We start from the raw sequence: 14,430 nt of genomic DNA, 5'->3' as shown, positions 1-14,430 counted from the left end.
GGTGCAGCGGCCCAAGGACTTGAGTCATGTTCTTATGCTTTTCCAGGTTATAAGCAGGAAGCTGGGTCAAATGTGGAGTAGCCAGGCCATAATCAGTGCCATTATGGGATGCTAGAGCTGCAGTGAGAAGAGTGGCTTGCTATGACATTGTGCATGGACACAAACCAGTGCCCACATGGGGAGGACTTAGCCAGTTGAGCCATCATGCCACGCTCAAGTTAAGCCTTCTGAAGCCAGTATGTGTCTATCAGTCTCCCTTTGTACTGAGTATCCCATTATATTAGGATATAAGTTGCAGAAATAATTGAACTTAGAAAATCAGAACAAAATTTTTCATTATTTTGTAAACTATTTCTACCTAAAAACAAAAGTAAGTATTTACATAAAATTTATAGGAAATGTAACATTAGCTAATTAAGATCAGTACTTTGAAGTCAAATAGAGTTGTTTTTTTCTTATTTGTATTGGAAAGGCAGATTTACAGAGAAAAGGAGAGACAGGAAGATCTTCCATCTGCTGGTTCACTACCCAAGTGGCCACAGTGGCTGAAGGTGAGCCAGTCTGAAGCCAGGGGCCAAGAGCTTATTCCAGGTCTCCCACATGGCTGCAGGGTCCCAAGGCTATATAGGCTGTCCTTTACTGCTTTCCTAGGCAGGAAGCTGGATGGGAAGTGGGGCAGCCAGGATACAAACCGGTGCCCATGTGGGACCCCAGTGCATACAAGGCAAGGACTTTAACTACTGGCTACGGCGTTCGGCCCAATTATAGTTATTTACCAAAGCAATAAGTGGAAACTATATTTAAGACAATAAACCAGTCACAGGTAGCAACAACTACTATCATCTACCCAGGAAGAAATGAAATTAACCTTTCCCCAAATTTTAAAAACCTTACTGAAGGTGATTAAAAACATGAATAAATGGACAGGTGGTCCATGCTTATAGATGAAAAACTTTACTATCATAATTGGATTAGTTTCTTCTAAATTTAATCTGTAAGTCTAATACAACTTTAATAGGAATTCAGTTAACACATTACTTTTAACATTTATATAGAAAGGGTTAAAATATCCAGGACTGGAGCTAGCATTGTAAAATAGAGGCATGTAGATGTCATACAAGCATCCCGTGAAGGTGTCAGTTCTGGTTCTGGTTGCTCCACTTCGAACCTAGTTTCCTGGTAGGGTATCCAGGAAAGCAGCAAAAGATGACCCATGTCCTTGGGCTTCTGCACCCACGTAGGAGATCTGAAGAGAATTCCGAGCTCCAGGCTTCAAACCAGTCCAGATCAGGTCATTTCAACCATTTGGTTAACTAGTGGATGGAGGGTCTCTCTGTATATATCTTTCTGTCTCTCTCTCTCTTTATTTCAAACAAATAAATAAAATATTAAAAAAAAGCCAAGAGTGATAATAAAAGAGGGACTTTGTGTACTGTATACAGTGACTTTTTATAAAACTATTTGGATTAGATAATATAATATTGGTTCTGACATAGATAAACTGGCAAATGGACTAAAATTCAGAGTTTAGAAGCTAGTTGGTGTATTTGTGTGTGTGTGTGCATAAAACTCTCAGGATGAAGATGTCGTGACATAATACTTGAGAAGAGAAGGGGCTTTTGATAAAACTCTGAATAATTTGCTACTTATATGGAAAAAGTACATTCGATTTCTATCAGAAACTGCTGATTCATGGCTTCAGAAAGTGGCCTGTGGTCTCCAGGTGCCTTGTAGTAGTGTTTAGGAAGAATTAGGGTATGTTTACCTCTATTAATGAAGAGCTAATATTGTGTTAGTTGTATTAGTCTTGTGTGTGTGTCTGTGTGTGTAGTCTTTCAGTAGCATTATTTTGTAGAGATGGGCTACAATTAGCAATGAAGGCATTTGCAATTTTGCCTAGTGATACAGTTGCCTTGTTTTCTCTAGCTACAAAGCTTATCTAATGGGCAACATGAAGTTAATGGTAGGGTAAATGGGGTTCCAGCTTGGGGAAGCCACCCTCCTCCTGATTTGCAGGCAGTAGCCTTGCTATGTCTTCCAATGTGAGAGAGAACAAATTCTAGTTCCTCCATCATCTTATAAGGACACTAATCTTATTATGCACTCTACCCTCATGACCTAATATAACTGTAATTACACTCTACAGATTCTGTCTGGTTGGGGAGCAGGGACTTATGCATGAACTTGAGCAGGGGACATAAACATTCAGTCCAAAGCAGTTAAAGGGTGTATTTTCAGCTAGATCTTGTTTCTGATCTGAGGAGTTAATTAGTATATATATTGGCATTCTGCCACTTTGATACAAAACAAATTAACCCATTTATATGTTATCTAACTATTATTTGATTGCAATAGGGAGACTGGTTCACTGTATAAGTGGCTGCTGTTACCAGGGCTGCGCTGCACCAAAGCTGGGCTACAGGAGCTTCCTCCAGGTCTCCCACATGGGTACATGGGCACTTGGGCCATCCTCTGCTGTTTTCTCAAGTATATTAACAGGGAACTGGATGTGAAGTGGGCCAACAAGGACATGAACTGACACCCATATGGCATCAGCATTATGAGCAGTGGCTTTATCCACTAGCCCACAAAAACAGCCTGATTTTTTTCTAACTTAGCAACAGAGATCTCTGCACTTGAAGTTGTTGTTGTTGTTTTTGGGGGGTTTTGTTTTTTTTTTTCTTAGAAAAGAAAATTGTCCGATTTAATGAAAAGAGCAACAGACCAATTGTAAGCTCTTTTTTGGGATATGATGTGAATAACAATAATACATGTCCTTAAATAAACATCTCTAGTTTCACTGTGTGGCTGTATTAAGTGTTAGATGTTGGAAAGGTGTGTGAACATTTCTTGACATTTGTAAATGCCGCTTGCTTTTTTCAACAGGTGGATTTTCAGAAAAGGCAAGTGAATGGAGCTCAGAAGAGGAGGAGCCAGTGAGAAAGGCAGGACCAGTCCAAGTCCTCATTGTCAGAGATGACCACTCCTTTGAGTTGGATGAAGCCGCGCTGAATCGGATCCTCCTCTCTGAGGCCGTCAGGGACAAGGAGGTGGTCGCCGTGTCAGTTGCTGGAGCGTTCAGAAAAGGGAAATCCTTCCTGATGGACTTCATGCTGAGATACATGTACAACCAGGTAGGGAAGGGGAATCTGAAAAGAGGCTTTTGTTTCTGTCCTTCTGTCCCTTGTGTTTCCTATTAGTGTTCATATTAGCCTAAATTATTAGAATGTATTTACTGATATTTATACTCAAGTCCCTGTTACAGGTTCTATATATTAGAATAACTTAAATGTCTACGTCAATTAGAAATATTTGTTTCTGAGAGGAAACTAAATTGAAGAAGCAGGAGTCAAGTTAGAAGCCAGTTAATAAAAGAATCAAATCTGAGTTCTTTATAAGAGCCTAAAATTTATAGGTAGGAATATATAACTAATTAAGATTTTCTGTTATACCAGTTTAAACAGATTTAATTATTTCAAGTGGTCTCTTCCCAAGTTTCTTTGCCTTAGTTATGGTTTCTTTTTAAAGCTTTCCCTACCTTTCAGTTAAAAAGTAAATCTTGTTATTTATTTGAAAGGAAATGAGAGAGAAAGATTCTTTCATCTGCTTGCTTAGAGTTCAGATGCCCACAATAGCCAGGAATGGGCCAGGCCTAAGTCAGGAGAGTGGAACTCAGCTTGGGTCTCTAACTTGAGTGGCACTGACCCAGGCCCTTGTTCTAGTGCTTACTACTGCTCAGGTAAGTAAGATGATTGATCATGACACACAGTTGGAATCAGAGCTGATCCCTGAACTCTATGATATGGGCTATGGGTATCCCGAATTTTTCCCTAACCACTGCACCAAATGCCTGCCCTTTAAAAATATTTTATAATTGTGTTTTAGTTAATATTAGCTTTTAGACTTGAGAACTACCTAGTGAGGTCTTCCAAAAGCTAGTGACTTTTTCTAAAAAAGAAAAAAATTTAAGTGTAGCTACTATTATCCAGGACTGCCAATGACTTACTAAGTTTAAGTGATATTTTCTACTCAACTTGTCAAGCTCTGTACACTTAAGGATTTCTTCTCTTCCTCCTCCCTTTGGATTCTTGAATCCCACTAGTTTTATTCCTCCCTGCTATCCTGGCCCTGGGTTAGGCCCTCAGGCATAATTTTACATAGTTATTTTACATTAGTTATTCCCTTTTCCTAATACTTCCATTTATGCTTTATATAAGTCCTACTTATATCCTCCATAGCTTTTATCTCCTTTCCTTACTAACTAGCCATTCAATTCGTTTATAATAATTTTCCACTCATTACAGGGTGATAATCCACTTTGCTTCTTCTTAGCTCCCCACTACCTAGTATGAAAACCTAGCTCCCATAGGCACCTGACAAGGCCTTGCAGAATCTGGCCATTTGTCCATTTTTTCCCTGATTATTTCTTCTTCATACCAAAGAATTGTAAAAATTGTGACATAATATTTATTTCCTTTTCCAACCCTCCTCTCCCACACTTACCTATCCTTCCTCACTAAAATATCTTCCTCAAGTTTGTTCACCAGGAAAATACCTAAATATTCTTCAAATCTAAGATCAACCTTCATGTCTTCTATGAAAGTCTTACCTGACAGGTAGTTCAAAAGAAATGTTTGATTTTAAAATTACCCAAAGTGTGATGTCCATTGTATGTCAAATCATTCCTTTTTCCTAATACTTCCATTTTTCCTTTGTGTACAATTCCATTTGGGCATATACTACATCATAATGATTGGTTGGTGTGTCTGTCAGGTTGTGAGCTTCCTCCTGTCTTTTCATCTTTGTATCCCCCGAACCTAGGGTAAAGTGTGGCTGGTAGTTATTCCTCTGTACTCATGTTTTGAATAAATAAGGTTATTGTATCAGTGCAGTAACTGTACATATGTTGTTTCCTTTTGGCTAAAATCAGGGAAGAAATGAAATGGATGAAAGAAAAATTGTATACCCATGTATATACTTCCATATCCTAGACTTTATTAATTTATAGGAATCAGTTGACTGGGTTGGAGATTACAATGAACCACTGACTGGCTTTTCATGGAGAGGTGGATCTGAGCGAGAAACCACAGGAATCCAGATATGGAGTGAAATTTTCCTTATCAATAAACTTGATGGCAAAAAGGTATGAGTTAAACTTCTTAAGTAAAATTGACTTTTTATTTTCAACAGTCACCACTCTTTAGAAGCTTTGAGGGTGCTCTTTGGAAAAACTACCTTTTGCTGTTTGACATAAACTTTATTTTTTTAATATTTATTTATTTATTTTTATTACAAAGTCAGATACACAGAGAGGAGGAGAGACAGAGAGGAAGATCTTCTATCCGATAATTCACTTCCCAAGTGACCGCAACAGCCGGTGCTGCGCTGATCGGAAGCTGGGAACCCAGAACCTCCTCCGGGTCTCCCACGCGGGTGCAGGGTCCCAAGGCTTTGGACCGTCCTCAGCTGCTTTCCCAGGCCACAAGCAGGGAGCTGGATGGGAAGGGGGGCCACCGAGATAGAACCAGCGCCCATATGGGATTCTGGCGCATGTGAGGAGAGGACTTTAGCCACTAGGCCACACCGCCAGGCCCCTTGACATGAACTTTTAAAAGGGCAGGAATGGTAGCATCATTGGCTGAACATTGCTTATCTTTCTGGTGACTGGGGTAGAAAAAAGCCAGAGGACAACAGAGTAGCAGATCTGGAAGCTGATGTTTATACTTTGTTCCATTACTGTTGGAGTTCCATTATTACTCATTGCTAATTTCTTTTATGCTGGGTTGATGGTGAAAATAAATCATTATAGTAATCAGTGGTTTCTTAATGCTGTCTTTTGTGGCATTTGTTAGAAATTGCTTATTGTGTATTAACTGATAGAAGTTTGCTTTATGTCTTATGTGTTAGTGTTGTAGTAATCAAGCCAAGATGTTCTATAACATATCAGTCTCATACTCTACCTGCCCACAGGTTGCAGTGTTATTGATGGATACTCAGGGAACCTTTGACAGCCAGTCGACTTTGAGAGATTCCGCCACGGTATTTGCTCTTAGCACAATGATCAGTTCAATACAGGTATGATATACAATCAGTCCATTCTGATGGAGGCTTATGTAGTGAAAAACTACCAGTATATATGCTTTTATCTGCTTGAGAAAAGAAATGGTCAGCCATGAATGTTACTTGCCTTAATTATTGTACCTTGTGATTTCTAGAAGAATAAAATGTTTTTGTTGCTGTATTCTGATTAGTCATTAATTTTAGAATTGCTTTAATCAGAAAATGTCACATTATTTTATTTATACTGTTTATGTAATAAGTATCAAATCATATATGCATGTAGTTGGACAACCTACTCTGTTTAGCAAAACAATATTTATAAATGTAAAACTTCACTTTTCATGTAGTGGAAATGTTTCCAAATAGAAAAACATTTAGGTGTGCTTGTATCTTTTTAAAGCACTTTAATGTACATTTATAAAAGTGAAAGTCTATGTAGAAAATGGGTTTTTTGTTTGTTTTTTTAAAATTTTATTTTATTGTTAATAACATTGTATTATGTGATACAGTTTTATAGGCACTGGGATCTCTCCCGCTCCTCCCATAACCCTCCCCCCATGTTGGATTCTTCCACCCTGCTGCATAACCACAGTTCAAGTTCAGTTGAGATTCCTTCATTGCAAGCACATACCCAGCATAGAGTCCAGCATCTTATTGTCCAGATAACTTTAACGGCTTCTTGGGGAGACCTTCTCTGGTCTGAAGGCAGAGCTAACAGAGTAAAATCCTGGTCAGTTAAAAGCCCCAACAAAACATCAGCAACAATATATAGTGTTATGGAATTGATTGACATAGTATTGAGTAAACAATATGTTAAAAATAATGCAAGTTCAATTTTTCAAAACACATGTGTTGAGACAATATCAATGACAGGTTCAAAAAGAAAAAGAAAAAAAAATACAGGTTAAATTAAGGCAAACATGTGGTACCTAACCTTTTGGGATTCGCTCATTTCCCTTAGCATTATAGTTTCCAATTGGGCCCATTTAGCCACAAAGAACTGCATTTCGTTTTTTTTTAAATAGCTGAGTAGTATTCCATGGAGTAGATGAACCAAAGCTTTCTTATCCAATCTTCTGCTGATGGGCATTTCGGTTGCTTCCATGTTTTTGCAATTTCTGATTGTGCTGCTATGAACATAGGGGTGCATGTCGGTTTGTCGTGAAACAAGTGTTTTGGATATATTCCTAGGAGTGCTATTGCTGGATCATATGGTATGCAGATTTTCAGTTGTTTAAGTGTTCTCCATACTGATTTCCATAAAGGCTGTACCAACCTGCAGCCTCATCAGCAGTAGAGTAGGGTTCCCTTTTCCCCACATCCTCGCCAGCAAGTGTCGTTGGTGTTCTTTTTTATGTGGGCCAATCTTACTGGGGTTAGGTGGTACCTCATTGATGTCTTAATTTGGATTTCCCTTATTGCCAGGGAACTGGAGCATTTTTTCATGTTTGTTTGCCATTTGGGCTTGTTCCTTTGTGAAATGTCTGCCCATTTCCCATGCCCATTTCTTGAGTGGCTTGTTTGTTTTGGTGTTTTGGTTGTTTTGAAGTTCTTTGTATATTCTGGAGATTAGCCCTCTATCCCCTACATAGTGCGCAAAGATCTTCTCCCATCCTGTGGGCTGCTTTTTTACTCTGCTGATTGTTTCCCTTGCTGTACAGAAGCTTCTTAGTTTAATGAGGTCCCATTTATTTGTTCTGTTCTTAACTGCTATTGCTTTTGGTGTCCTTCTTAGAAAGTCAGGACCTACTCCTAGGTCTTGCAGGGTATTTCCAACATTTTCTTCCAAGAGTTTGAAGGTTTCTGGATGTAGGTTTAAGTCTTTTATCCATGTAGATTGGATCTTAGTGTATGGTGATAGATGCGGGTCTTTTTGTTTCTGCAGGCTATCAGCCAGTTGTCCCAACAACATTTACTGAAGAGGCCTTCCCATTTGCTTGGACTGTTGTTGGTCTTTTTGTCAAAGATCAATTGGCTGTATCTGTGTGGGTTCCCTTTTGGTGTTTCTGTTCTGTTTCATTGATCTTCTTTTCTGTCTTTGTGCCAGTATCAGGCTGTTTTGATAACCACTGCTCTATAGTATGTTCAGTGGTCCGGAACTGTGATTCCTCTTGCTAACTTCTTTTTGTTTAGGATGGTTCTAGCTATTTGTGTTTTTTTGTGCTTCCAGATGAACTTTTGAATCATTGTGTCCAGTTCCGTGAAGAATGTTTTGGAATTGCTTTGAAAATATATATTGCTTTTGGTAGTATAGACATTTTAATGATATTGATTTTACCTATCCAGGAGCATGGGATGTTATTCCATCTTTTGAGGTCTTGCTCAATTTCTTTTTCGAATAGTGTGTAGTTTTCTTTGAATAGCTCTCCTACGCTTTTGGTTAGATTTATTCCCAGATACTTCATACTTTTCTCTGTTATTTTGAATGGTATCTTGCTGGTTAGATCTTCTTCCATCTTGGTGTTATTTGCATACACTATGGCTGTTGATTTTTGTTCATTAATTTTGTACCCTGCCACTCTGCCAAACTCTCGTATAAGTTCTAGCAGTTTCTGTATTGAGTCTCCTGGTTTTTCTATGTACAGGATCATGTCATCTGCATATAGTGAAAGCTTGACTTCTTCGTTTCCCATTTGTATGCCTTTGATTTCTTTTTCTTGTCTTATGGCCTCTGCAAGTACCTCTAGGACTATGCTGAATAGCAGTGGAGATAGTGGGCATCCTTGTCTTGTTCCAGATCTCAGTGGGAGGGGTTCTAGCTTTTCTCCATTCAGTATGATACTGGCGTTGGGTTTTTCATAAATTGCTTTGATTATGTTGTGAATTTTTCCATCTATGCCTACCTTGGTTAGAGTTTTTAGCATGAAGAAGTGTTGGATTTTATCGAAATCTTTTTCTGCATCTATTAATACTATTATGTGGTTCTTGTTTTTCAGTTTTTGGATGTGGTGTATCACATTTATGGATTTCCGAATGTTGAACCATCCCTGCATTCCAGGGATGAATCCTACTTGATCTGTCTGATGATTTTTTGAATTCTATTGGCTAGGATTTTGTTGAGAATTTTAGCATCAATGTCCATCAGAGAGATAGGTCTATAGTTTTCCTTCTCTGATGGTTCTCTATCTGGTTTTGGGATTAATGTTGGCTTCATAGAATGAGTTTGGAAGGGTTGCTTCCTTCTCTATTGTTTTGAAGAGTTTGTAGAGGATTGGGGTTAGTTCTGTTCGGAATGTTTTGTAGAATTCTGTAGTGAAAACGTCTGGGCCTGGGCTTTTCTTTGTTGGGAGGTCCTTGATGACTGCTTCAATCTCTGCCTTGGTTATGGGTTTATTTAATTCTTCTATTGCCTCTGGACTAAGTTTTGCCTCAAATTTATTGGAGTACAGTTCTTTGTAGTAATTTCTAATTACTTTCTTAATGGTTGCAGTGTCTGTTGTTATGTTGCCTTTTTCATCTTTAATGCTGTTGATTCTCGCTTTCTCTTGTTTGTTTTTTTTTTTTTTTTTTTGGTCAGTCGGGCCAGTGGAGTGTCTATTTTGTTTATTTTCTCAAAAAACCAACTTTTTGATTTGTTGATTTTGTGTATAGTTTTTTGATTTCTATTTGGTTTATCTCCTCCCTTGTTTTGATGATTTCTTGTTTCCTATTGTGTGTGCTTCTGCTGCTGTTTTTCCAGTTCCTGGAGGTGTATGGTTAATTCCTGTATTTGGCGCCTTTCTTGTGCCTTGACATGGGCTCCAATTGCGATGAGTTTACCCCTTAGCACTGATTTGGCGATGTCCCACAAGTTTTGGAATGTTGTATTGGAGTTTTCATTGGTTTCCATAAATTTTTTGATCTCACCTTTAATTTCTTCTCTGATCCATTGTTCGTTTAATAGCATATTGTTCAACTTCCAAGAGTGTCTATATTTCCTGGGGTGTTTTGAGTTGTTGATTTCCAGTTTCATTCCATGGTGGTCTGAGAGGGTACATGGTATGATTCTAATCTTTTTGAAGTTATTTAGATTTGCTTTGTGTCCTATCACATGGTCGATCCTGGAGAAGGTGCCATGCACCGCTGAGAAAAATGTATAGTCTGTGGCCTTAAGATAAAAAGTTCTATAGATGTCTACTAAGTCCAGTTGTTCTATTGTTTGTGTGAGCTCTGTTGTTTCTTTGTTGAGTTTTTGTTTCGTAGACCTGTCCATTGGTGTTAAAGGTGTGTTGAGATCGCCTATGAATATTGTGTGTATATCTATGTCTCCCCTTAAGTCTGTAAGTAATTGCTCCACAGCTAGGCACGTTGGAATTTGGCGCATAAACATTAACGATGGTGATTGCTTCTTGATGGATCATTCCTTTCACCAATATAAAATGACCTTCCCCATCCCTTTTGATGTTAGTTACATTGAAGTCTATCTCGTCTGAAATTAGGACCGCTACCCCAGCCTTTTTTTCTCGTCCATTGGCATGAAATATCTTTTTCCATCCCTTCACTTTCAGTTTCTTTGCATCTTTTCTGGTTAGATGTGTTTCTTGTAGGCAACAGAGAGTTGGGTCTTGTTTGATGATCCATTCCATCGAGCACCATTTGCATTCCTGATTCTCTTTCCTCTCCTTCGGGAAGGCCCATGATCCGAATATTCGATTTTCTAAGATGATCTTTCATTTCTTGTATCGTTTTATTAGCTTTGCTGAGGCTTGTCTCCAGCTGTTTAATGAGCTAAGTATCTTCATTTTGTATGTCTTCCGTTTCAGAGATCCTTTCCTCTGCTGTATTTATTTTGTTGGTCATATTTTCAACCTTGAATTCCAGGTCAACAATTTTGTTTTTAACTTGTTGTATTTCTGTGACTATGTGGTTTTTGAAGTCTTCCCACTTCTTCTTATTGTCTCTGACGAATTTTATCATTAATTTTTAAAATTTCTTGTCTGATAAAGCTTCCATGTCTTCATCTCACTTCTCCGAAATAGATATTGGCTTTTGGCCCTTTTTTTGGTGGGGTGCTGGCTTTTTCATCTGGATCATTACTTTCTCTGATAGTTCTTCCCATTGTGCTGATGTGTCTTTCGGAGAGGCCAAAGCACCCGTGTGTTGAGGGGTCTTCAGTGCTTTCCTGCAGAGATGGGAGCCTGCAGGTGTGGAGTAGCAGGGCATGGGAATATCCAAGGCACTTTTGGTGTGTCCTCAGTGCACGGGACTGCAGGGCACCACCTCTGAGGCCCCGTGGATTCAAGGCACACTCTCGGCGCCTCCTCTACAGGTACGGTACCGCAGGGCATGGGGGGATGAAGGTGCTCTCTGGGTGCACCCCCTGCACCGGGGACCACAGGATGTGGAAGATTCTAGGTGCTTTCTCAGTGCCAGGGACTGCAGGGCCCAGAGGTTTCTTGCTCTTTGTTAGCTTCTCCTGTGTGGGTCCGCACAGCATGGCGCTGCAGGTGATTTTTCAGAGCCCACCTGGTGTGTCGCCCACGCACAGGATTGTGGGCAAGGGGTGATCCAGGCACTTTCTGGGCATGGCTCCTGCGCAGCGAGTCCACACAGCGAGGTGTGGGGGTGTTCAGAGCCCTCCTGGTGTGACCCCCTCGCACGGGACTGCGGGGAAGGAGTGAACCAGGCACCCTGTGAAAGTGACTCCTGCGCGGAGGTCCACACAGTGCGGCGCGGGAGTTTTCAGAGCCCTCCTGGTGTGTCGCCCAAGCACAGAACTGCGGGGTGAGGGGCAAGGAGTGGGCCAGGCACCCTGTGGGAGCGGCTCCTGCGCGGAGGGACCACACAGCCTGGTACGGAGGTGTTCAGAGCCCTTCTGGTGTGTTGCCCACCCACAGGATAGCAGGGTGTGGGGGGGTTCCAGACACTCTGGTAGTTTCTGCGCACTGAGATGCACGGGTCCACACAGCGCGGGAGTATTCGGGGCGCTTTCTTTGTGCCTCCTCAGCACACAGGACCACTGTGCGCCACCTCCAAGACACAGTTTCGGCAGTTTCAAGGCACTTGCTCTGTGTCCTCAGAAGCTGGAACCTCCGTGGGAAGGGGTGGGGAGAGGAGCACCAAAGAGGCTCAGGCTTTGTGCTTGCCCCTGGAGGGCGGGCTCCTGGAGCTGCTGACCCACTGCTGTCCCTCCCCAACTCACCCAAACCTCAGGCTGTTGCAGTCTGCCTCTGCTGCTGTTGAAGACCTTTGCCAGTGATGATCCCTCCAGGCTTCCTTGTCTCTGGGTCGGCTGCGTCTCCCGTGGGCTGCCCTTAAAGGAGACTCAGCAGGTGTGCAGCGGGACGCCGTCTTCCCTGCCTTTTGTTTTGTTCTCGTTGTTCTTCCGAGTTGTGTGGATCTTATTGGCTCCACACTGTCCAGGGAACTTCACGCACCTCTCCCTGTGGCTCTTTGCTGTTCCTGTTTGCTGCTTCTGTAGCGTTCTATCCCTCTCTCACTGGGCTCTCCCTCACAGCCTTCCTCCTATGTTGGCCATCTTGGGGCCTCCCCCGAAAATGTTTTTATCTTCCTTTCCTGATTTCTTTCTCTTTTTTTAAAGCATTAAGAGGTTATTGTCATTGTTCTAAATTATCCCTGACATCCTTGGAGAAGCCACTGAACACATAGCATAAAGTCCTATGGCCATTTTTAGAGCAGGAAGAAAATGGCCTACAAATAGCAGATCAATAAAAAAAAATATTGTCACTTAAAATGGTTTGAAATGCAAAGTAATTGGAATGAGACAGTGAAGGCTGATATCATATGAAATTGAGAATGATGGCAACAAGCGCATTCCATGTGGTAAGACAACGAGGAGGGGGTAAACAGAAAGAGGAAGGTTAGGCTGAATGTAAAAAGTCTCAGTTATAACTTATGACTGATGCTCTTGAAAGCTTACTTCCTCAGCTTCTAAAATGGGACCTAATAAATAAATTCTTCATAATCAACAGGTAAATTAAAGCAACAAGCCAATTAAAATGAGATTGACTTTGCCTTTGGTTTTTAAAAATTGATTAATCATAATTTATATTTGATTTGAACACTTTAGGAACTAAGGGTTCTGTTAAGTCCTTAGTAGTGATGTTTTTATTATTATCTGGGAAATGATCTGTTATTTAAATAAGCACCCAATGTGTGCTGTGGGTATGTGAACATTAGGCATCTTTAACTTTTCTTTGAAGTTGCTGATATTTATTTCACCTAAAAAAAAGACAGTCATCTTAATACTGTGATCTGTGAAGCATTCATATATATGAATTACAATTATAAGGATGGTATTATGAACCTAACTTCCTTGTTATAAATCTTTATGTAGAAATAAATAATTGTGAATAAGCCTACCTATTTCCATGTGGACTGTTCAGAATTGCCTGAAAGAATGATTATTCTATGGATTATTATTTTTAAAGGTAATTTGATTATTCCAACAGAAAATGGGGCACTGTTATGTTTCTGGAACAATGTTATGATCATTGTACATTCTTTACTATCTCTAAAGTTTTTTGCACTCCTCCCTCAGTGTCTTATATCATTTAAAGAGGAATGTTAGAGTTCAGTTTGATAATTTGGAAAAAAGAGAATGCTTAGAATGGTGTCACTTACTTTCTAATTTTGATTACATCTTATTCAAGGTGTATAATCTATCTCAAAATGTCCAGGAGGATGATCTGCAACACCTCCAGGTAATAAGATCCATACTTTTTTTCCCAATGTATCTGGTAATTTCTTGAACATGCATAGCAGAACTTGAAGGAATGTTTTAGTAACACGACTAAACAGGGCTTTTCTTTATTACAGGTTTTTCGTTCTGGGCCTACATAGTTATGTTCTTTATGATTAAATTTTCAAATTCCTCTTTCAAGCTTCTTGCTGTCAGCTACATATGCGTGAAAATATATGAGAAATCAAAAAACACATGTTTGATTTTAGGATTATCCATCTTGTGAAGTTGATGTTTTAAGATCTGTTGCTTGACCATTTAGTGTGATATCCATTCTCTGAATTTTTTTATTCTTTAACTGCTTAAGAACCACGAGCAACTGCCCGATGACAACTTAGATTCTATTTTAGATCTGAAAGAGATCTCAGTGGCACCTAATGTTATCCTTCATAATTTATAGATAAGGGGAATGAAGCAGAAAGAAATAATTTGTCCAAATTATATGACTAATTAGTGGTGGAGTGGTAATAAAACTTGGGTCACTTAACTGGACTCAGCAGCCTGTTCACTCCCCAGGCAGCACTGGACTCTCACATTAATCAAAGATGGGTTAGTCTTTCTTTTGTTTTCTCTTATAATACAATTCCATAGGCTCTGGGATTTCCACTTCCACTTCCTTGAATTCCCTCCCCTACACTGATTTCCCCCATACAATAGTATAATTCTTCATAAATAGTCACAGATCTAGA

The 14,430-nt window shown here is 39.9% G+C and overlaps 1 protein-coding gene across 2 annotated transcripts in view; it reads left to right on the top strand.

Annotated features, from left to right (window-relative positions):
- Positions 1-14,430, top strand: part of ATL1 (atlastin GTPase 1) — a 67,324-nt gene that overhangs the window by 20,524 nt on the left and 32,370 nt on the right. For both annotated transcript variants that reach the window (XM_040969555.1, XM_040969554.1), the window contains exons 2-5: positions 2,887-3,134; positions 5,009-5,143; positions 5,971-6,075; positions 13,653-13,703. In XM_040969555.1, coding sequence (XP_040825489.1) covers positions 2,887-3,134; positions 5,009-5,143; positions 5,971-6,075; positions 13,653-13,703 — 539 coding nt within the window. The remainder of the gene's footprint in view (positions 1-2,886; positions 3,135-5,008; positions 5,144-5,970; positions 6,076-13,652; positions 13,704-14,430) is intronic.

This window comes from Ochotona curzoniae, unplaced genomic scaffold (genome assembly GCF_017591425.1).
Source record: "Ochotona curzoniae isolate NIBS_2020 unplaced genomic scaffold, NIBS_Ocur_1.0 scaffold_4701, whole genome shotgun sequence".
NCBI lineage: Eukaryota > Metazoa > Chordata > Mammalia > Lagomorpha > Ochotonidae > Ochotona > Ochotona curzoniae.
Note: the sequence above shows the minus strand (reverse complement) of the source record. Positions and strands in the feature narration are given on the sequence as shown.